The 25598-nt window shown below is 33.2% G+C and overlaps 1 protein-coding gene across 1 annotated transcript; it reads right to left on the reverse strand.

The window, feature by feature from the left end:
* Positions 1 to 25081, reverse strand: LOC124834503 (G2/mitotic-specific cyclin S13-6-like). The gene is made up of 15 exons (XM_088115675.1): positions 24735 to 25081; positions 22465 to 22605; positions 22156 to 22311; positions 21925 to 22063; positions 21621 to 21681; positions 21119 to 21279; positions 13026 to 13047; positions 1967 to 2096; positions 1805 to 1880; positions 1493 to 1726; positions 1284 to 1409; positions 941 to 1192; positions 687 to 839; positions 401 to 579; positions 1 to 294 (listed from the first exon to the last, which is right to left on the reverse strand). Exons 1-15 carry the CDS (start codon positions 25079 to 25081, stop codon positions 132 to 134), a joined length of 2340 nt encoding a protein of 779 aa, XP_087971801.1. The 3' UTR covers positions 1 to 131.
* Between the last annotated feature and the right edge of the window lie 517 nt (positions 25082 to 25598).

Raw genomic sequence — 25598 nt, forward strand, 5'->3', positions numbered from 1 at the left:
TCGAGAAGTTCCTTAGAAAAGACACTGTCAAATTGCACCTTGTTGCACTTAGTGAATTTCATAAGGCGACGAAGGAATTGACTGTGAAAAAACTAAAGGAGTTTTTCTTTTTGCCTGCTTCTTCAGTTTCGTTAACTCTGTTGAGAGACAGAACCTTCGGGCAGAAGATTTTTAGCTGGTGGGAGCATAGCAACAGCTCTTTTCTGAGGATCAGAATACTTTCTGTGCACTACCTTCAGCTCTTCTTCATCCCCAACCATGGAGTGGAAACTCACCAATAATCTAGAACATTCCCTGTTTGCAACAGACAAAACCAAATAGGATTAAAATTAAAGAAACAATATATAGAACGATTTTAGTAATACAATCCAAAAAAAGTTGGTATGTCCAATTCACTTACATAAGTTGTTCTTGTAAGTAACCAGTGTGCAACTTAAGTGTCTCATTCCAAAGGGGAGTCTTATTCAGAGTGCATCTAGCTGCGAAGACTGCTGAGGCAGCAATCATTGACGGGCAATACATTATGGTGGCATAGTGCACCAATCCCAGCTCAGACAGAAAATGAGCCATGTTTTCCAACTAAAAATGCAGACATTGAGCAGGAAATTCAGACAAGGCAGAAATTCAATAGCAAGAATTATAGTTCAAGAGATTTGAAAAAAAAAAGGCCAGACATACTAACTCACCTCCTGATCTGGGACTGCTGCCTTGATAAAACGAACCAGGAAAACAAGAGGTGTTGGCACAGTCAAAGTCCATTCCAGCTGATACAGTATGGTTTTCTCCATGACCAGTATCTGTTCATGAGTGTAAGTTGTAAGGCAGACAATATCTTTAACCTGCAGTTCAAGAAAAGTGTTATTCCCTTGATATTCATTGAAAAGGTAAACACATCAACGTAGTAAAAAATGTATATGTACACACACATATAAATACACACCTCAGGCGCCCAGATTTCTTCATACTTGGATGCCATCAGCATGGCACTGATGCCAACCAATTGCAGTTCCCCACTCCTTGGAATACTCTTAACTGATAGGAACCGATCAATGATATTGATTGTCAAGTAAAGGGTCTCAAGTGAAAGGTTATATTTGGTGTTGACTTCGATCAGCCAATTAACCAGTATAGCTCTCGACCTCTCATTTATCTCAGGTTGTGAGTCTATGTAGTCATGAGGGCGGTTCTCATTCTTCATGTATCAAAAGCACGTTTACATATATTAAATTTATCTCACTTCAAACACAGCATACGAAATGGATCAAGGGAATCGCGTTTGTTACCTCAACGAGCTTATAGAACCTGTAAAGGTCATCAATATACTCCACAGCAGCTAGCTCATTGTCAACATCACCAGCATCAATGTCAATAATCTGCTCCTTCGGTTTGTTTGTTATGCCGCTTGCTGCCTGCAATAGTTTCATAAGAACTTCTTGTCAAGGTTCTTAATTTATGTTCATTTTATTTTTACTTTGATTTTCTCAACTTATACCTTGCTTCGAGCCGTGAGCACTGAAGTAAAAGCTTGTGAATTCTTCTTAGAGTTGTCATCTCCTTCCCTTGTTTTGTCTTTCCGAATCTTCTTATCTGGGATAGCTTCCTTGTCGATGGGTTTCTCAGGTTTTGGTTTTACAGTGACTTTTCTCTGGCCCCGTTTTTGGACCACTCTTTTGGTCGGTGCAACTGCATTAGAAACAGGTGGAAGTCCAGCCACATTGGCAGAAACCTGTTTCTTCAATTCCAAAACAACACTTAGTCACAACCTTATAGGATAATTAAACAAGTAATGTAAAGAGTATTTCACCTTGTTATTCTTATCAGTAGCTGCGGCTGCTGCTGCTTCTGCTTGTGCTTTGGCATGTAGAAGGGCTCCAAAACTCCTGCAATTATCATAACAATGTCACCTTAATAATGAGTACGCCAGAGAGAGAGAGAGAGAGAAGAAGAAGAAGATGAAAAAAATCACCTAGTGATGGGTCGATTAGGTTTGACTTCAACTTCTCCTACATTGGCCAAATTCCCAATATCACCTAACGCCTTGCGGTTCCTTCTTTTCGCTGCACACTGCTGTTTCCCTCCTTTCACTACTGCTTCATCTATGGATTAAAAAAAACTCATTCACGTAGCTTTGAATCGAAACACAGACTAACATGCAAAACTTAAGATAATTCCAAGAACAGAAAGATAAACCCTTTCATGTTTTCATCCAACGGAAAAGAAACCAACCCTGAAACCCCAAGATCCAACTAAAAACAAAATTTGCACCAAGACCCCTGAGGATGAGACAGAAAAGATTCAATCAATCTTATTTTGACAAGAACAAGAAACAACCCAAAGAAACCAGCAGGGCAGCATCATCGTACGATCAAAGAGTGTACATGCAATATTAAAAAAGGACAAATACAAACATACCTGCGCCCTGTTGTTTAACGGTGATTCTTGATGCCATTCGGAAAACTCTTTTTTTTCTTAAGTTGAGACAAAGAAGTATAATCTCCTGTAGGGTAGAATATTTGGCCCTCTCTCCCTTTCTCTATGATCACTGTCAATGATACGAGAGAGGACACTTTGCCTTCAACGGTCAATTTTTTTTAACCACTTCTTAAGCGTTTGGTTTTGCATTTCATATGATATATATACACATATTATATAGCCGTTGAATATTTAAAAATAATCAATAATAATTAATGGGAAACGAGGAGAAAAGGGTGTAATGAACTCCCAAGGAAAATAATAATATCGGGTTGGAAGGAAATTCCAACTTTGTGTAAAACAAAACATGTAATACGCTAGAGAAATACAAAGGCATAACGTACACATGCATACGTGAGTGATCATACTCTCAATGCAATTTTATTTTTTGTACTCATTCAATACAACAAATATTTCAGTTGCGAATATAAAAATTTTAGATACCGAATATATAAAACATATTTATATTTAAAAAAATATTTAAAATTATATATTAATTTAATATATAAAAAAGAACATTGGGAGTTAATATCATCCTTCTTTATCCCTCACTTATTTTTTTCTTTATAAAATATCAAAGTTTATTTTCGTATGACAATTTTATCCATATTTTGTCAAATGAATATAATCTGTGTCAAAATTACTCGTGATATGTAGAAAAACATATGAATAAGGAAAAAAAAAAATATAAGTAAGAGAATATTTATAAAGAAAATACTTTTTTGACACTATTCACAGAGTTCACGTCCTACTTTTAAAAATATTTTGATTATTAAAAAAAATAAATTTTATATTTGTAAAAAAGGAAAAAAAATTAAATGATAAAATAGTAGATGTGGAAAAATTTGTTGGATGTGAAAATAATAATGTCATACTCATAAACTTATAAAATATATAAAGTGATACTCTAGCAAGTCAGGTCTGCTAATGGATGGCAATTTAACTCGTCTCTTTTGACCTTGATTATTATAAAAAACAAGTCTTCATTCTTAATTATTTACATTTTTTGTATAATTATGCATTCGTGATCTCAATAATCTTTGTCTTAATAAAAGTGATTTGAGATTTGGTGTTATTATCATCCATTTACTCAGGGAAAATAGCTTCAATAAAAGAAAAGCTAAAAAAAAGTTTATTAAGTTCTAACAATCTTCGTTGGCATTGTATTTTAATATTTATTATAGTTATACGGTTCTGATCTTCGACCGGTCTAATAGGAAGAATTAGGTTTTTCAATTGTATTTCAATGTGAACAAAGCTTCAATATATATACAAAATAACTATATAAATATTTTATTTAGAAATTACAAGAACTATTGAATACAATAGACACTCAATTCCCTTTTTTTAATATTAAGTTATTGAACCAAAAATTAATCATATATTAAATACTTAAAACTTATTTATTTTTTAAAAAAACATTCTATCTTTCTTCTCCTTCTGTCTCCTTTCTTTAACAATATACATTTAATCTAATTACGTAAATAAGGTTAAATAAGAGTTTTTTTTGCTAGCATTTCTCTTAATTTTAGTAGACGTAGATTAGCGCATTAACTCCGAATGCATTTTAAAGTTAACCATAACAACAGTTTTCTAATATATGATATAAAAAAAAGTGAGGGTATTTATATATGTTGTAAGGATTTATTTTGAAGAAAACCTTTCTCATCATTTTTTAATATACACATTCGTTTATTTTTCTTAAAAATTTAGTTAATATATTTTTCGTTCTTAAATTATCATAAAAAATTATATTTCATATATAAATTAAATGGTTAAATATGGTTTTAGTCTTTTAACTATCAAGCGATTTTATTTTTCCTTCCTCTTTCAAACTTTGATACACTTTGATCATTTTCTTTAAAAAAATTATAATTTTTCGTCCTCCAAAATCAACTTTAAAAATAAGCTAAGGTGGCTAACGGTGGTCAGCGACATCATTTTTTTTTTCTAAGTCAATCTTTTCCCCTGCTTCTCTCCCTTTGAATCTCTTCATTACTCAGCCGCTCAACACTCATAATGACTAAACACTCATCCAGAGCGTCGCGGACACTGCTGTAAACCTTAAGACACTATCATAACCAGAGTTGTCGTCGTGCAAGCCGAACGAGAGTGACCCTCATGATCGAACCGTAATGGCTCACGGTGTCGAGTGGGATCGTGTTGCAAATCAGCATGTGCCGTATGTCGTCCTCCAGTCGCGACATCGCAAGTTGAATCGCGTTTTCTTCCCGGTCCACGATGACAGGCCCTGTGCGTCCCACGACGGAGGAGGGTGGCGCGATCGAAAACTGCTCCATCTAATGGATGATCTCGTCAATCGAGGAAAAATACTCGAGATTGTTAGGAGGGTTGAAGAGAGAAGTAGATTGGCGGGAAGGCTCGTCGGAGAGGGATGCGTCGGCAAGAATCACTTTCTCCGTGGCTTCAAAGTGGTCAAGTTCTTCCTCATCACAGGATTTAGAATTGTCACCATTTATTAGGTCGGAGATGTTGGATAGTCGGTTATCGAAGGTGGAGAAGATCAGAAGTAAGTCTTCGCGATCTTCTTTTGCGGCTTTGAGGCTCTTCACGATTTGCTGAGCCATGGCTAGGACTCATTGATGATGTAAAGACTATAAATTCCTGTCATTCCAAAAACTGTTCCAGAATCTGAAACGAAGATGATGACAGAATTTAACAACGAACTTCTCAAAATTAAACTCTTGTAATTACCACAATCACATAGTCTCCGATTTACAACAACGTTAACAAATTAACATTATTGCGATGAGGACGACAAGTGGCCTCCAAAACAAAATCCAGTACTATACCTAAATTCATATATCGAAATTCATTTAACAGTTAAATCAAGAACATAATTTCAACACAACACAAAACCAGATCCAGAAATATCTCATCATCTTAAAACCCTTCAGGAGAGAAGAAAAACACTCAGCTTCAAGGAAGAAAACCTGAAAACCTAACAAAGGGGAAGGACAGGAGTGTCAACGTGGGAAACCTAAGAAAAAAAACTCATACCTTTGGCGGCTCTGAGGCTCTTCACTTCAAAAAAATCAGCACTGTACAATGGCGAAGAGTGGAAGGAGGGGATGATTGACCTTGTCCCATCATAAATGATACAAACTGTGAATTGGGGATCGTTCACGAACTGATGAACAAGAAGAGTGGAAGGAGGAAGAGAAAATGGGCGTGAAAATGTAAGGAAGGAGACGAAGGGAGAGGGAGGGAGAGAAGCAAGGAAAGATTGACGAGTCAAAAAAAAGAAAATATGATTTGACACACAGTTAGCCAGCCTAGCTTATTTCTAATGACGTTAGTTTTGGAAAATGAAAAATTAGAGTTTCTCCGAGGATAAGAATCAAAGTATACCAAATTTTAAAAAAGAGATTAAAACAAAACGCTTGATAGTTGAATGACAAAAAGCATATCTAACCCTAAATTAAATTATAAAGTGTTTAATTCCTCTAAATATTAACAAATAATAGTAAACTGTTTTTTTTAAGTAATAATAAACGAAAATATAAACTATATATATATATATATATATATATATATATATATATATATATATATATATATATATATATATATATATATATATATATATATATATATATATCTTGGAGAAATAGGTTTACATTATCTTCATGAAGTTTGAGAACAAAATACTTTGTAATTTAATTTATAAACTAAACATATTTTTTCATCATAATTTAAAAACATGAACATTATTAATCCAAAAATTTGTTACAACACTAAAAAAGGAAACAAGATTTATCGATAGAAAAAATTTGTTGGTAATGTGAAATATTCATTGGTAATGCATGGTTATCGACGAATTTTCAATGGTCAAAAATTCATCGATAAATACCTTATCCAAAAACATTACTAAAAGTTAATGGTCGTCGATAATTACCGAGGGTTATGGGTCGTTGGCAATGAAATATGAAACATGCGGACATTACTGACGATCAAGATTCGCTGGTAATGCAATCAATATGTTTTGCATTACTGAGGGATATTCGTTGATAAGTCTGTCGGTATTGACCAAAACAATTTCAAGTGCTATTATTAATATTTCTTACCCACCACAATATATACCTACCAAGTAAGCAATTAATGTACTCAGAATTATCAATTCAGACAATTTGCTCAATATTGAAACAAATAGTTATTATATGATTGTATAATTCAAGCAACAGATAAAACAACTAAGTTTTAAAATAAAAAGCAATACATAAATGTTTTAAAAAGTTCATCAACTCCTAATAGTCATCATAATCATCAAAATCTTCTTCTTATAGAGGCAAATGTTGGGGAGGCAGTTATTGTTAAACAAATGACGACATTGGGGTGGGCTGCATTGGTGGGCATTGTTGCTGGAAAAATGATGGGGTGGACAGATTCTATCTCAGATTTGGCCTATGAGAGTCTAAGGGAGAAATCTTCTTGTTATATAATATACAAAGGGTTAATAACATGAAATTCAAAGTATGAAAGAAATAAATAATAGAAGATTGAATATTGTTGAAAAGTTGACTTATAATAGTATTGGAAGACCTCTCACCAACATATGCGTCAGTGCCCTTTCGAAGATGAATTAGTGTAAATACCTCATCAACATGGACAACCCGTCCAAGCTTTACTGCCTGTAAAATTATAGAACATATATATATATATATATATATATATATATATATATATATATATATATATATATATATATATTATCAAATAAGAGAAAGGTAAAAAAGCTAGAATTATTACTGAAACTTCCTAATATAAGACAATTACTCACTTGAGATATAAATGTAGAAGCTTTATTGTTGGTAATTTAAAAAACACATTAGTCATCTTAAACTTTATTGTTGTGGTAAGAGAACTCATAAGCAACAACTTTAAGCTCACTCTTGATAGCAACATAATTTTTATATCCTTGTAATTTTTCTGATATTTATTTTTATAATGTGTCAAAGACACCACTTGTGATTTGTATTTGGAAAGATTTCTTGAATGACATTTGCTATTGTCCTATAATGGTCGGTTACAATACCCTAGGGGTCTTGTTACGCATGCATCTAAGCCAAATACTGAATAGTCATACAAATGATGAAGTGTCCTCTAAAAATAGAATGTCCATGATGATTTACCATAAGGAATGTTGCAAAATACATGTCGAACTTGTTTGTTAAGTACGTTGTGTCGAAGGAAACAGCATCACTGAATTACTCGCAAGAAACATGGCTTCTAGCATCAGCCCAAATAACACTACAAATTTGATTTTCTTCGTCCATTTTAATCTTGTAGAAGAAGTCGTTATTTATTTCTCTCATCTTTGAAAAGTGTCGGAAGAGTGTCTGACCATCACCATCCTTACATAACGATATTCTTTGCTGCTCAATGTAGTTGTGTACATCTCGCTCGACAAATTGAATATAATCCATCTGTATCGCCCACGACGCTAAGGAAACTTTTATTCATTCGTACGTCACCATCATCACTTACCTCTAATGTGTGTTTTGCTTGCATGTTCAACTTTCTATTACCACAAATTAGGTTTGAGGTGTTGGGACATAACTGATGACTGTGATTAGAACAACAGTTCTTATAAACCATTTCCTTTTTTTTCTTGCAACCGTTACTCTAGACGGACATTCTTTTGTTTGACTTGGCAGCGTTTTCAGCCCGGTCTAATGGGAGAGACATACTTTCTTTCCCTTAAACAAACTAATTTCAAGTAATTCAATTCCTTTTTCTCATCTTTCTTAGAAACCCTTATTCGGACATCGATGTCAGACCTTATCCCGTAGTTGGTGTAAAATTTTTTGGCTTCTTCCATTGCATCAAAACACATGCACTATTAGCACCAACTCCGAATAATTCTCATTCTCGTCATTAATTTGGGCATGATAATGTTGTATACCATGGTTATGGTGCACAAAAAATAACTATACTTAAAGTTGAACAAGGAAAAATTAGACCATGATTTCATATTGTTTAAGGTAACTAAAACTTCTAAGTTTAAGCCAGACATAATAGAAAAAGAAATTTAGGTATCATCATAAAAGAATATGGAATATGCATACTAAAATAAAAAATAAAAATAACAAATAAAAGAGTAATGGTGACCGTGGTGATCACTCTAGTGCACACATTAAAGGAAACAACTATATCTCGAAGTGAAGACCTCAAAGTTAAAAGGAATTAATAACTGCGAAAATAAATGAAGGACTGCACCTCATCAACCCTCAAACAAGGACATTAATATGAAGTTAAATGTAGGAGAACGAAGAAAATGAAGGTTAAAGTGAACAAAACTCATTTCCCTTTGTAAAGGTTCTTTAATGCAACAATGGTGGAAAAGAAAACTCATTTCACTGGTTAATGTAGGGGCATTAATTATGCTGTGAAATTTCCTTCCCTTTATTAAATGTTGGTAGAAGAGATGTGTCAAAAAGTAACCGTAAGAAGTCAACTTACCTTCCGTTATTAAATACACCTTAAAGAAAGATAAAGTAATAATTTTATATTAGAATAAAATATAATAATTGTTACCTCTTTATACATGAGAGGTGTGTGAAGTGTTTACTATGAATGACACTTGGGAAATCATTATATTCCAGTTCATCATTACCACTCTCGTTTTCCTGAACAAACATCACCATTCTCATTTTCCCCAACTATTATAATTTTTTGCATGGTGAAAAATTTGTATCCCCTTTTGATACAAAGGTTATGTTACATAAAATTTATCTTTTTAGATACTCCAATTATAGATGGTGGGAGGGTCTTGTTATTGATGACAATATCTATTTTAAGCTTTCCTGAAGAGGTATAATGCTACATCCACACTTATACCTGGTCCTGTAGGAAATGTTCAAGCTATGTTAATGAACAAGGTCAGTGATGAACCCCAAACCACTAAAGCACTTGTTCAGGATGTTGCTAAAGCAATATTAAACCGTGATTTCAAATCCAATTCCTAGAAATGGGCAGAAATGTTCATACAACACCATGGTCGAAATTTCATTGGGATATCCATCATTCACAAGCTCTGTACTTCACAATGCACTGATTTCCAAAGTGTCAATGTAACACGTCACACCTCCCATATATAAAGAGATAACATATTATATTATATTTTTCTAATATAAAATGATTGTTTTAGCTTTCTTTAAGGTGCATTTAATGAAGGAAAGGTTAGCTCACTATCTACGACTACTTTTTGGCACATCTCACCTACCAACATTTAATGAAGGGAAGGAAATATCACAATACAATTATTGCCCCTATATTAACAAATGAAATGAGCTTTCTTTTCCATCCTTGTTGCATTAAAGAACCCCTACAAAGGGAAATGCGTTTTGTTCACTTCAACCTTCATTTTGTTCGTTCGCCTGCATTAAACTCCATATTAATGTCCTTGTTTGGAGATTGGTGAGGTGCAGTCCTTCATTTATTTCCACAGTTATTACATTCCTTTTAACTTTGAGGTCTTCACTTATAGATATAGTTGTTTCCTTTAACGTGTGCACCAGAGTGACCACTATGGTCACCATTACTCTTTTATTTATTGTTTTTATTTTTTATTTTAGTATGCATATTCCATATTCTTTTATGTTGATATCCAAATTTCTTTTCCTATTATTTATGCCTTAAACTTAGAAGTTTTACATTAAATGAAACAATATGAAATCATGGTCTAATATTTCCTTGATCAACTTTAAGTATAGTTATTTTTTGTGCACCATAACCATGATATACAATATTGTCATGTGAACTTCACACAGATGTGGATACTATCGTGCCCAAATTTAATGATTGAATTAATGACAAGGATGAAAATTCTATGGAATTGGTGCAAGCAATGTATATGTGTTTTGATACAATGAAAGAAGGCAAGAAATTTTATACCGACTAAGGGATAAGGTATGCTTTCAGTGTCCGAATAAAGACTTCTATGAAAGATGAGAATAAGGAATTGAATTACTTGAAATTAGCTTATTCAAAGGAAGGAAAGTACATCACTTACATTACATCGGAGCTGAAAACACTGTTAAGTCAAACAAAAGAATGTCCAGCTGGATTAACAATTGCAAGAAAAGAAGGAAAATAGTTTATAAGAATTGTTGTTCTAGACCACAGTCATGAACTGTGTCCCAACACCTCAAACCTAATCCATGGTAACAAAAAGTTGAACATGTTGCAAGCAAAACACACATTGGAGGTAAATGATGATGTCGGCGTACGGATGAATAAAAGTTTTCTTAGCATCGTGGGCGATGCAGGTAGATTTGAAAATATGCAATTTGTCGAGCGAGATGCACACAATTACATTGGCAGCAAAGAAGGTCATTATGTAAGGACAGTGGTGGTCAAACACTCTTACAACACTTTTCAAAGATGAAAGAATTAAATAACGACTTCTTCTACGAGATTGAAATGGACGAAGAAAAATGAAATTGTAGTGTTATTTACGCTGATGTTAGAAGTCGTGCTGCTTGTGAGGAATTCAATGATGTCTCCTTCGACACAACGTACTTAACAAATAAGTACGACATGTTTTTTGCACCATTCATTAGAGTAAATCATCATGGACAATCTATTTTACTTGGTTGTGGATTGTTTTCTTCATATGACACTTCGTCATTTGTATGACTATTTAGTTGTTGGCTTAGATGCATGCATAACAAGGCTTCTTAAGGTATTGTAATCGACCAATGCAGGACAATGGCAAATGTCATTCAAAAAATCTTCCCAAATGCAAATCACAGGTGGTGTCTTTCCAAAATACCAGAGTCATCCATGCCAAAAAGTGAAATAAATCACTTAAAGGAACACACAAAATCACTCTGGGGAGTTCAGTTGTCCTAGTTGGGGACCCATGTTAAGCTTTAGGTACACACCAACAATAGGTCCATTGTAATTGATTACAAGCAGGAATCCCGTAATCGATTACCAAGACTGACTTGACGTGCCTTGGTTCAAACCACTTATATGGGCTTTTTCCTCCACAATTGAGTGCAACAAATTTTATTTTGATGTACTAAACACCACAACTCATGACAAAACTAAGTAATCCATGTCAAAAAATAAAAGAAATCACCAAGAAGGACACAGAAAATTGCTTTGAGGAGTCCAATTCTTCTAACTGAAGAGTTACGTTGAACTTTATGTACAAATTAGCAATAGGCCCTTGGTAATCGATTACCAGGGTTTGAGTTGTCAATCAATGGTCATGGGCTTCTTGCTTCCTTGGTTCAAATCACCATATGGGTTTTTTCCTCCACAATTGAGTGGCCAAACTATGTTTTGATGTACTAGACACCACAAATGATGACGAAATTGAGTTGTCGATGCCAAAAAATGAAAAAAGAAATACAGGGACACATAAAATCATTATGGAAGTCTAGTCCTCCTAGCTGGGAGTCACGGTTAACTTTATGTACAAACCAACAGTAAGCCCTTGGTAATCGATTACAAGGACCTTGTAATTGATTACCAAGGCTTGACTTGTCCACCTATGGTCATGAACTTAACCTATCATGATTTAAATGACCTATATGGACTTTTTTCTCCACAATTGAGTCGGTCAAACTATGTTTTGATGTACTACCACAAACAATGACGAAAATGAGTCGTTCATGCCAAAAAATGAAAAAAATTCACGTTAAAGGACACAAAAAATGAAAAAAATTCACGTTAAAGGACACAAAAAATGAAAAAAATTCACGTTATACGAAAAAATTCGTAAATAATTATATACAAAAAATTCGCAAATAATTGCATATGAAAAATTTGTAAGTAATTACATACGAAAACGGTATATAATTACATATGAAAAAAATTTGTATGTAATGCTGCTAACAGTTTTAAAAAGGTGTTTCGTTTAACGCTACACATACCACAACATAGATGTGTAATATACACACGCAACCATCCACCACAATAGCTTTCATTCAACACCATAGGAAGCATTTCACATTTAAAATATATATATATATATATATATATATATATATATATATATATATATATATATTATATAAACATCATTGTCAAGTAAGGGGAAAATATAAACGCGAGAATTATTACTTAAACTTCCTAATATAAGATAATTATTCACTTGAGATCTAAAAGTAGTAACTTTATTGTTGGTTATTGCTGGTAATTCAAAAAACACACCAGCCATCTTAAACATATACTAATTGGATCTAAAGTAAACATTTTAAAGTCCAAAATTTTAAAACAATTTGCATACATTAACACTTAATATAAACAAGAACAGACTCCATCACTAATACATGTATTTCTCGATCAAAATACTCAAGCATGTACGACCAAATTATTTACACCACAATAATTAATACCATACACAAAGTGTTCCAAGAAAGCACTGCTGCACCGCTACCCTTGAGTTTTCACAAATTAACCATGATATATATAGACTCGTCACAACAGACTTTATTTCAATAAAACATTAACATGATCATGCACTGAGAGTCAAACAACATTATAAATAAACAAATAAAGCAGAATGGATTCAGTACCTTGGAGCCAAATTTGGATTTGCTACTGGGAATCTTTCACCTGCTTTGGGCAGGGGATAGTAAGGAAAACGGTGGAATGCTTATAAAAAGAGTCATAGTAGCATTGACAAGGAACATGATCTGCAACTGTCAAGAGATGGTTTAGCAGAAAGACGTATGCAAAAAATCTCAGTTGAGTAAATATTACCAAAGAAATATTTCTAACATAATTTATTTGATAAAAAGTGACCACCGATATCAAACTTTCAATTACTAAGTTGAAATACATAAACTATATTAATTATAGAATTAATTGGTGGAATGTAATTGTTAAAGAAATATCTTACCCAGAAGGCTAAAGGAAATAATATGAAAAATCTAGAGAGAAAATTTAGCTACATTTCGAAATCTAAACATTGTGGTGTCACTATCTTATAGCTAAATTTGGCCATTTACGAAGGTTTCATAGTAGGCAAGTGGCACAGTGTCACATCTATCATTTACTCATGTCACATCTATCGTGTCAAAAGTAGATGTATTAAGGCAGAAAGCAGATATATTAAGGCAGAAAGCATATGTATTGAGGCACAAAAATACTAGAGAAACAAATCTATAAAAATGTCAAAAAGCATCTCAAATCAGTAATGGTATATTTCACAGAATGTTTTGAAAAAATGGTTAGCAAGTTTTAGCTGCATTGTTAAGATATTTTTCTTCATAATGAATTTGTAATAAGAACAACAGTGTATACTTATATTTAATTTTTTGTAATGTTTACATAGCCATGATTTCAAAATAATATTAAGTACCACAACAAATCAAGATTACAGTAGCAATGACGATTTAGAATCTCATTTAGTAAAAAAAAACAGACTAAGTTTTAAATAGCTGATTTGAAAGAAAAAAAGAAATACAATTAATAGTTTTAAGAAATTAATAGAATGATTCTACACTTAACTCATTAAAGTAATAGAAATTTATTATATGCGTTTATACATCACTTTATAATTTTACAAAACTTCTCTCTTTACTGATGTACATCACTTTCATTGAATCAATATTCTAAAGACAATCACATTTATTAAATAGAAACTAATAAAATTAATAAGATTCATCTTCTAAACTACGAGATTGATTCAATGATAGGACTTGTCAAGATGGTTAAACTATCAGCAAAAGGACTTAGAACATATTTTAATATAAGACTGAAAAATGTGAAAATATACCTTGATGAGAACTCCATTCTTTATCTGTGAATGGTTGTAAGGAAACGTTGTCTATCCATATTTCGTCGTCAGAGGTATTATTGCCCTACATAATTCATGATTTTGATGAGTTAAAACATTGTAGAAATTAAACAAGTTACTTTTTTTTTTAAAAATGAATTTTAAAACTTAACTCAATCTTCCATAATAACTTTATAAAATAAGATTTGTAGTCATTTATATTCTATGAATTGATGTTATCCGGACTTCCAATAATTCCATAAAATAAAAAAGTCTCTTCTACTCTTTGGCTTGGCTTGAGAATGACGTTGGTGCAAACGAGCATACAAGTCTTCTAGTATCTTTGCCCTCTTTCTCCTCGAGTGAATACCCTTAGTCTTTTACACTTCAGCCACCTTTTCAACTATCTTTGCCTTCTTTTCCACTTTTCTTATTCAAGCCGACTTTTAAGTTCCAATTACATGTAACAGTAGCCACCATCTAACAAACCAAACTCCGGAACAAATAGAAAAGAATAAACTTCCCTGTAAATCAGAAAGCAAGCAATTGGAAAAGTCAAGTTATTGTTTTTCTGTTGGCTTAAAACTTCCATATCAGAGAGAATATTATGAACTTCGATATTTGGCTTTCCTTCTTTGTTCAAGTCAACTACACTATTCCAAAGAAGATTAATTCCAAGCAGCAATACGAACATTGAAAAATCTTCAGCCATCAACTACTAAGTTCGTGTGAAGCAGAGAAACAACAGAGGCAGAGAATCATTATAGACTTTGAAAAGAATTTCAATATTTCCTTACCTTTTATTTAAAATTAAGAAAAAAATTATCAATACTGCAATAATGTACAGGTGTGTAAATTGAAAATGAGGCATTCAACAAATATGCAATCATTGAAACACATGCACGTAGAAATGAATTGGTACTGCATCACCAGTCATGGGCATAAATAATCAAGTGAACTACTAATATTATGAGCAGATGAGCAGGTTGTGAGCTGATTTGGTGAAGCAAAAGTTGACATAAAATAAAATAAATAAGATTTGGTGAATCAATCTTGAGAACAAACCAACACCAGTAAGAATCACATTAATGACTAAGAATGGATTTAGGTCTTCTACATTTCTTCCAATTCATTAACTATTAGGAATTTCAGCACACAAAAGGGAAGGGACTATCAGTCAAATACAAACAATTTCACTACCTTTTCTGAACCTAATACAGTGAGTAAAGTACATTACTTAAGTTATCAAGCACTACAAAATAAAAAGGAAACAATCTTGAGAATCAATCAATACCAAAAAGGAATAAATCAAATGAAACTCCCAAAGATTATAGATAAAACCACCAACAAGAAAAAAAATAATAAACATGAAGAATAAGAAAAGGGGAATGAAAATATTCACGGGGTTTTATGAACTCGAAAAATATTCAAAGTACCAGTGAACTTGGTTTTGAAAAAATGGCACACACTGCATCAAAATAAATTTATTACGTCACAACAGTCCAAAAAATAATTAACTACAAAAAGAACACAAAAGAGCAAAGGAGAAAAGGTACAGACAAAATGGAAAAGGAAAAATAGAAAAGGCGAAGAGGAAAAGGAAAAAACGCGAAGGGAAAAGGAGAAAAGAGAAAGAAAAATATGTGTCTCGTCGGATTGCTTCGTTGGAGAAGATGACCTAAAAACAGAGAAAAAAAAGAGGTTGGAGAGAGAGTGGAGAGAGAGTGGAGAGAGAAAGCAGAAATGGAAAATAGTGCAGGGTCTGAGAGAGGAGAGACAATAAATACCTTTTTTAAAATTTAAATGGTAAAGGTAATTTTGAAATTCAAACTCTAACCTAACACAACTTTTCACGTCAACTTTAACAAATAAAAAATTTATTTTAAACAGTTCAATAATGTGATAACACAAGGGTTATCAAAATATTGTTAATAAAAGTCGTTAACATATCAAAGTCTACTTCAGAAACTGAAAAAACATTTTCTTTTATAAAGGATTCAATGTGTTAACAACCAGATTTTAATAACATATATTTTGATAACGTTCATGTGACAAAATGTTATTGGACCCTCATAAAAAACATTGTACTGGTTGACGTGAAAAAGAGTGTTCCCAAAATAACTTTATTCTTTTGAAAAAAATTTCATTTTTTTCTTTAGTCCATTATGCTTTCTTTTTCTTTCTCTCTCACGAACCTAAGATCATTCTAACTCATTTCTCTCTCACGAACAAAAACGCGTTCTCTCACCACATTCTTTGTGTTGTGATTCAAGCTCTCTCCTTTCTCTGGTTCAAGGTTGAAGGTCTCTCCTTTTTCTTGTTGAAGTTCTCTCCCTTGACTCGTTGAAGCTCTCGTCTTTCTCTGTTTAATTTCTTGTGGGAACAAGAATTTTGAGTGCATGAACAACATCTTATTCCATTTCAATGTGGAGGAAAAAGGCCATATGGGTAATAGGAGCAAGATAGATGAAGTCCAAAAGATGGAAAAATGGGTAATAAAACCATCATTGCACTTAAACACCAGCCATTCACATTGAACTCACTCACCCTCTCAAAAAATGGAAAAATTAACCCAAAACAGACCAAAAACCATCATGCAGAGTGTTGTTGTTCCAATTGGGGAGTCACATTGAGCTTTCTGTACAAATAACCCTCAAATCCCTGGTAATCGATTACATGACCCTTGTAATTGATTATCAGGCCTTCAGAAAGGGAACAATGGTCATGCACCTCACCTTAGTTGGAGCAAACCACCTAAATGGATATTTTTTTGAAGAAATCAATGGCCTAACATGATCATTGGTGTAGGAAACACACCCAATAACATTGAACTCACTCACCCATCTCAAAAAATGAAAAAATTAACAAAAACCATCATGGAAAGTGTTGTTCTAATTGGGGAGTCACGTTGAACTTTTTGTACAAATAGCCCTCAGGCCACTAGTAATCAATTACGAGACCCTTGTAATAAATTACTAAGGTATCAAAAAGGCATCAATGGTCATTGACTGACCTCAGTTCGCCCAAAGCACTTAAATGGCCATTTTACTCAATAATTTAAGGCATGAACGTGTTCATTGATGAAGTAAACACCAACCATGACTTATAAACTTAATCATCCATCACCAAAACTTCAAAAAGTCATCCAAAAAGACAGGCAAAGTAAATCAAATTTTAAATTTTATTCATCAAAACTGGAGTTTTATTCAAATAATGTCTCACAAGTACATATTACCCAACATGACCTTTTGTATACTAAAAAGTTACAAGGCAAGCTATACAAGGCTCATACAATCAAAATCTCTAGAAAACATACAATTCAAATCCTATAATAATCCTAATTCTTGCAGCACTTGGAATCTTCGCACGTTGTTGTTGTCTAGAATCCAGTCACATACATATTTTTGCCTAAATCCGAGCAACTCCTCATATAATCAACACATCACAGTTTAGAAATTAACACAACACCACAATTTAGTGATTAATCCATACTCATTTCATGAAAGTCATTTTCTTTACACAACCCTGACATTAACAAAAGCATTATCAGTAAAGTAAAAACCTTTACTTCATGGTGCTACCAACCTCCACAATGTGAAAACCCCAAACCTTGGAGAAAGGACACACCTTTAGTCGTTGATGGATGCGAGACAGGGGCAGAGAGGATGCAACGTTGGGGAAGGAAGAATGCCGCCAACAACAACAGATACAAAGGAAGAAAGGAGGAAATGTTAGCCACAATCGTGCTTATCGGACTAACTTCGCCACCGATGGAGAGAGGAAGAGCGAGACGGAGAGAGACTAAGGATTTCGGTGGAAGACATTGAGAAATAGTGAAGAGAGGGTGAAGCAATGGTGCTTTTCACGAGACTAAGAGAAACGTGCATGGTTCTCTCAAAATAAAAGTGTGAAAAGCTTTTTTTTTTCTTCCAAAACGACCCTCAACAACAAATTTCACCCTTTTTTCAAAAATGATATTAAACGAACCAATCAACAAGCGCCACATGTAGTTATCAAAAAGTTGACAAAAATTTGTTGTCAAAAAGCTTTTTTCATTCTGAAAACACTCTCTAAGTATGTTGTGGTGTTTTTTTTTATTATTTAAAAGGTGGACTCCTCTCTCCTTTCAAATATCAAATATATTAAAGTTTTGTTAAATTCTTTTAAAAAAATATATTTTACCTATCATGTCTCAAAGTTAGCTACCTCCTTGAGTATCCCTTGTGTTAAAATACACGTTCTCCTCCTTTAACAAATAAAATTATATTACACTTAATTTATATATAAAGGATTTTTGGCAAATAAAACGTAATCAAGTCCTAAATGACCTAATAACAAACCCCAAACATCAAGTTCATTCCTAAAATAATTCCTTTAGAATATGACTTGTCAAAATCCCAAATTTCAAACGAAAAACCAATTATAACTCTACCATTCCACCACACTACAATTCAGCAACACTTTCCAATTCATAATATCATCAATCCCACATTCAAGCAACCAAAAATAGGTACATTCAACAAGCAATTACTACAAGGTCCTTTTAATATCATATATCACATATTCACCCCAATTTCATGCAATCAGAACAAAGGAATTTCAGCAAGCTCACATTCAACAATTCCATATACCAATTCATCAATTTCAAACCAAATCAAGAATGCAACACAATTGATCTAAACATTATCAATATCAAAAAGTGGTAGTTAGCTTCCCTTACCTTATAGAAAATCAAAGTGCTATAAAAGGCCTAAAACAATTCCACAAGTATAGGAAGCCCTACTACTCCTACGAATAACAGAAATATGATTAGGTACACCGTTAGAACCATTGATCATCAGAGAGTCTTATAGAAGACTCTCACTTCACATGCAAACACAAGGAGAGCTAACATGAAAAAAAAATGAAATTAACTAAAGAAAGGATCATAAAATCAACTTATTATATCTGAGAAATTGATTGGTTAAACTTAAAGATCTTGTTGCAAGGATCGATCACGCATTTTATGATCTTTAAACAGACGAATAGAGAGCGAGAACCCTTAAAGAAATCAAAGAACTCTAAAAAATGGTTTATAGAAGATAGTGTGTTTTAAAATTATAAAACTCATTTATGATCAAACTATTTATATTAAAATCATTTAATATTAAAATAATTGAATTACACTATTTTTAAATCATGTTTTTCAAATATTTTATTATACGATTTATTAGATTAAAATTTCATTATTGTTCAAAGATCAATTTTTAATTTCAAATTGATTTCATCATTTCAGAAGGCTTATCTCGGAATTGAAAAAGGTTTCATATATGTTGGTAAAATCTCACCATGATATGTCAAAATTGTTGTTTCAATGTATTATAATAATTACATGTTTAACAGGAAATGTTATTTTTAACAAAGTTGCACTATGTAACAAGGTTTTTGACTCTATCCAATTTCTAAATATTTGTTTCACGATATTTTAGAATTATGGTTTAGTCGAGATGTTATCGTTTAACAATGAACTTACAAAACTGCATCTGGAAGCACTTCGTGACCATAGAAGGAAACTTAGAAATTTTATATCTTAGTTTGTTCTGAATTCGTATCTACCTTTCATAAGATAAAAATGAAAATGTAGATTAACATATATTAACAATATAAACTCATAAATATATTATTTTAAAATTTTAAGTTTAGTTGAAAATGATATAATTTTTATGTGGATTAAATTTGTTATATAAATTAATTTTTTATATAGATTAAAATTTTAAATACTTCATTAACTTTTACATGGAGGCAAAACCTTCAGGCACAAGATCGTTTGCTAGTGGTAACACTCCTTTCACAGGAACTACAGTTCCTCTTTCATTTTCGATTTCTAAAATTCTCGTCATTAAACTAATAAACTCATACAAGTTCTCCGATGTGATATTGGGAAAACATTGTTTTTTTTCTTACGAAATATTTATATAAATTTAATTCTTATTCTTTTACAATTCCTGCTATCATTGTCTTACCTTTCATTTCTTTATTCTTGTTTAAAAAAAATACCTTTTCTATTTTATTTTTATTTTTAATTATTCTTTAAATATTTATTATTTAAATAAATTGATTTACTAATACCAATAATGGTTGGTTACACAAACGAAAAAAACTTGTGTGATTTAAAATTTGAATGAGTTAAAAAAGAAATTGACTTATCAATCTATCATATAAAAATTAAAAATTAAAAATTAAACAAAAAGATTATAGTAAAATTTAAAAAGTAATATTAAAACAAAGCTCATTGTTCGCTAATAACAAAGGTCCAAAAGAAACAAACCCACAACGCGCATGAGACAAAAGTCTCGCTAGAGTCTTTTTGAATCAAAAGTCTCGAGAATTGCAACACGCTGGCTAGCCTCCGAATGAGAGAACATGCGTGGAGATTTCATGGCAATAGCGGAGCACGACGTCTGGAAGAAGAAGAATGCACCGATCGGGAAGAGAGTTTCATTAAGAGGTAAGAATAGCTTTTAACATCTCATAAAATATGTATTATTGTATTGTGTGTACAAACTACCATAAAACAGAAACATCAATACCCACCCGTCAAGCTGGATGGTGAATATTCACTAATCCAAGCTTGGGAATGATAGATCTAAAACGAGTGCGGTGAGGAAACATGGTGAAGACATCGATGAGTTGTTCTTCGAAACGAATGGGAAGAATACGCAAAAGTTTAGCTTGAATCTTCTCACGCACCACATGACAATCCAACTCGATGTGCTTGGTCTGCTCATGGAAACTCTGGTTGTGAGCGATTTTCCTGGCCGAGTTGTTGTCACAATAGAGGGCAGCGGTAGCAGTAGGTTGAACTTGAAAATCCTAAAGAAGATAGTGAAGTCATTGTATTTCACAGACAGTGGCAGTTAGGGCACGATACTCTGCTTTTGTAAAGGACCTGGAGACAGTGTTTTTCTTCTTTGATCTCCATGACACAAGGGAGGAACCCAAAAATATGCAGTACCCAGTGGTAGATCTCCTTGTGTTAGGGCAAGTGGCCCAATCCGAATCACTGAAGCCTTTGATTTGAATATCAGAATTGACAACAAAGAAAAGCCCTTATAAGGGACTAGATTTAGCATATCTAAGGATGTGCTGCAAAGCTTGATAATGATAGTTAGTAGGTTTCTACATAAATTGACTTAAAAGATTAAAGTAAAACACAAATCAGGTCTAGTATTAATAAGATAGAAGAGCTCCCCTATCTATCTGCGATATGCAGTTGGATTATCCATGTAATACTCAGCCTTGTATAGGGAACTGGTGTTACTTAGAAATGGTGTAGAGCATGGCTTGCTTCCCATCATTCTTGTTTCCTCAAGGATATCCAGGGCATACTTTCTTTGACAAAGGTGTATACCTTTTTTAGACCTAGCAACCTCAAATCCTAGAAAGTATTTGAGTTCTCCCAGATCTTTTATCTAAAATTGATGATGCAACAAAGTCTTTATGTGATTAATCTCACCCATAAAATTTTCTGTTAAAACAATTTCATCTACATAAACCAGTAAGGCTGTGAAGTTTGTAGAAGTTTTCTTGATAAAAAGAGAATGGTCAGAGCTAGATTGAACATAACCAGCAGAAATAAGAAAAGTAGATAATTTGTCAAATCATTGCTTCCTGGTCTGTTTTAGGCCACAGAGAGATTTGATTAATTTGCAAACATGTCCCTTAGTGTTAGTATTCAAGCTAGGAGGAGGATCCATGTAAACATCTTTATTTAGGTCCCCATGTAAGAAAACATTATCCACATCAAGTTGATGCAGAAACCACTTCCTTGAAGCAACAAGAGCAAGAAGTAATCTGACAAAAGTAAGTTTAGCAACAGGAAAAAATCCAAAAAATTTATTCCCTCTTGTTGGGTGTAGCCTTTGGCAACCTATCTGGCCTTGTACCTTTCTACAGTACCATCAACCTTATATTTGACCTTGTAAACCCATCTACACCCAATGAGTTTCTTTCCAGGAGGGATTTGGGTCAGAAACCAAGTATCATTATCCTGCAAAACCTTGATTTCCTTCTGCGTAGCATTTGTCCATTCAAGACTGTTTCTAGCCTCATCATAGGAGTTAGGTTATTTGCTAGCAGTTATAGCTAGGGTGTATTTTAAGTGTTTATCAGATAAGGATTCATAAGATAGGACATTAGTGATAGGATAAGGAGTTTTCAAACCATTTTTTATGCATAGGGAAGCAGATGAGGACTGGTCAGCTTCATGTATGTAGTCCTTTAAGTATTCAAGAGTTCTTCTGTTTGACCTCCTCTGATTGTGAAGATCTTTCTCTTCTATGAGATCAGCATTATCAACATTGACATTAATGTTCTCAACCAAACTCTTCTCATAGCTGCAGGATAAATCATTAAGAAAAAACATAATGTCTTCATTGTCATTGCAATTAACCTTATTGTTTTGTTCATTTCTGTAAGGAAAAACATCTTCATAATAAACAACATTTCTACAAATAAAAATTTCTCTAGTATTGATGTCAAGAATGATGTAACCCTTTACACCGTTTTTGTAGCCTAGAAAAATACTCTTTTCTAGCTCTAGAGTCAAGCTTATTCCTATTATTTTCAAAAGTAGAAGCGAAACACAAGCAACCAAAGATCTTTAGGTTCAGATAAGTGGGTGGATTATTGGGCAAAACCTCATAAGGAGTTCTATCTTTAATAACAGGAGAGGGAAACCTATTTGTTAGGTATATAGCATGAGATAAAGCATAGGACCAATAAGCATAGGGAATATCAGATTGAAAAAGTAAGCTACGGGTAACATTTAATATATGTTGATGCTTACGTTCCACAATAGAATTTTGTTGCGGGGTTTCAACACAACTTCTTTGATGCTCAATCCCATAAGAGTTATATATGTTGGAACAATTAAATTCTGGCCCATTATCAGTTCTAATGATCTTAACATTCTTATTAAATTGAGTCTTAATTTTTATAATAAAAGTCTGACGTAACTCTCTAGTTTGACTTTTATTATGCTTAAGAAAAATCCAAGTATGTCTACTATAATCATCAACAATAGTGAGGAAATACTTATGCCCATGGACATAAGGAATGGAGATAGGTCCCCATATATCATAGTGTATGATATCAAAGCAATTAGAAGATACAAAATTATTTTTAGGAAAAGGCAATATGTGTTGCTTGGCATAGTGGCAGATATCACAAGCATTATTAGAATTAGTTTGAATATAAGGAAAAATTTTGCATATTCTCACAACAGTTTTATGTCCAGGATGGCCTAACCTATAATGCCACAAATTTATATTTACATGCTCATAAGAAAAAGCAAAGCAAGGTGGGAGATTTCTTCCAAAAGATTGTAGGTAGTAAAGCCCCTTGTAGACATTAGCACATCCAATCATCTTCAATGTGGAGTTGTCCTGAATTTGACACATCTTAGAGGAAAAAGTTAGAATGCAATCTATATCTCTGGTCAGACTTTGAACAAATATGATATTGAAAGTAAAATCAAGAATATACAGAACATTAAGATAGTGAAATGTTTGGAAAACTGTATAGTTCCTGCATAGTGAGTTGTGACAATGGAATTATTTAGTAATTTTACAGATATGGGCTTGATTTTATAAAAAGTAATGAACTGACTTTTGTCATGGGTCACATGATCAGTGACCCCTGTATCTAATCCAAGAAAACATATCTTGTTTGTCCTCAATAGTGTCTTTATGTATTTGGCTAATGTTATGAGCAAGGCTATCAACTTTTTCTATTATTTGCAACATTTTCTTCATTTGTTATGGGGTGAATGAATGTTGAACAAAATTGACATTATTCTGTTAGCTGATATGTGTTTCAGTATAGGCCGTGTAGGCACTGACAGATCCCCAATCACTTTGTCCCACCTTTTCCTGATTATTACTGTCATTCTTCTTATACCATGGTGGATAACCATGTTTAGAATAACATTCATCAATTGTGTGGTTCATTTTATGTCAATAAGAACATTGTTTTCCAAAATTGGGATTTCTTCCTCTCCTTCTCCCTTGGCTACGAGGACCAGAACCACGTCTAGGATCCTTGCAATTTTTCTCATTCTTCCATTGACATTGTCTTTCAATAGTATTGGCCAAAACCTTGATTTCATTTTGATTAATAGGGCCAAACTCATGATTTCCCTGCCTTTCTTGTTGCATAATAAGAGAAAAGATGTGGTTTATGTTGGGTAGAGGCTCCATTAACAATATTTGGGTTCTAACAATGTTATAGCTTTCATTTAGACCTTTCAAGAAACAAATGACATGTTCCATTTCTCTGTATTTGTGAGAAACCTTAGACAAATTACAGCTGCAAGGAACTTTGCAGCTACAACACGTAATGGGTATAAGAAATTCTAGCTCTTCCCGTGGGATTTTCATATCTGTGAAATATTGACTCACACTCCTTTCTCCTTGTCTGATAGAGTGTATTTCTTGAAGCAAATATGAAAACTTGAAGTGATCACCTTTGGAAAATCTTTCTTTTAATTCTTCCCACAGCTCTTGAGCATCTTCCACATATATAACACTCTCCACTATTTGGGATGAAAGGGTTTTGATTATCCAGAACAACGCCATCATGTTGTTCCTTTTCCCAGGAATCAAAAAGGGGTTCGTCTTTATGAGGTTTCTTGATCCCTCCATCAATAAACTTTAGTTTGTTCTTGGAGAGGAGAGCTCTTCTCATACTTCTGTTCCAGGAAGTATAATTGGATTCATTTAAAACCTGCAAAATGAGGGAGATACTTGGGTTTTCTCCACGATGAAGATAAAAAGGACTGGAAGGGTTGTTGAGTTGATCAACATTCTCCATGATGGCAAGAAAAACTAGAAAAAAGAACCAATCACCAAGAAACTAAGAAGATTAAGCACATCGGAGGTAGGGGTAGAACAGGTACAAGACCTGCTCTGGTACCATATTAAAACAAGGCCCACTGTTTGAGGTAGGGTACAGAGGCGTGACTAATTCTTTTCACTATGGAGTTATGATATTGTGGAGGATCATGGTATTATTCAAGATGAAGGATTCATGATGAAGTTAAATCTAATGGAGGTACATGTGATGATGATTCATAGTGACGATGTGTTTGGAGACGATGTTGATAGGATAATGTTGATGGTATAATCATGATAGGGTTAATGAGGATACTGATGATAGTAAGAGTGTAAAAATGATTATGTTAGTAGGATAGCGCTGTAGATGATTGATTTATTATTAAGTTGTGCTTGTTTCCTATGTACAAATTTTATTGTCATTGGTTGTGCTATGGTAGCTTACCCATATTTGTTTGTGTTATGGTTGTGTGTGTGTTTTGCGATGATCGTGTGAC

The sequence above is a fragment of the Vigna umbellata genome, chromosome 5, assembly GCF_029865625.1.
Source record: "Vigna umbellata cultivar VRB3 chromosome 5, Vumbellata_1.0, whole genome shotgun sequence".
Classification (NCBI taxonomy): domain Eukaryota; kingdom Viridiplantae; phylum Streptophyta; class Magnoliopsida; order Fabales; family Fabaceae; genus Vigna; species Vigna umbellata.

What these genes read in the sequence shown, in the direction of transcription:
- LOC124834503 (XM_088115675.1), bottom strand. Translation starts at nt 25,081, where the DNA reads ATGGAGAATGTTGATCAACTCAACAACCCTTCCAGTCCTTTTTATCTT. An exon ending in TACATACATGAAGCTGACCA is followed by an intron (nt 22,312 to 22,464) that starts GTCCTCATCTGC and finishes TGATGAGGCTAG; the next exon opens with AAACAGTCTTGAATGGACAA. An exon ending in TGCTCACGGCTCGAAGCAAG is followed by an intron (nt 1,410 to 1,492) that starts GTATAAGTTGAG and finishes AAACTATTGCAG; the next exon opens with GCAGCAAGCGGCATAACAAA.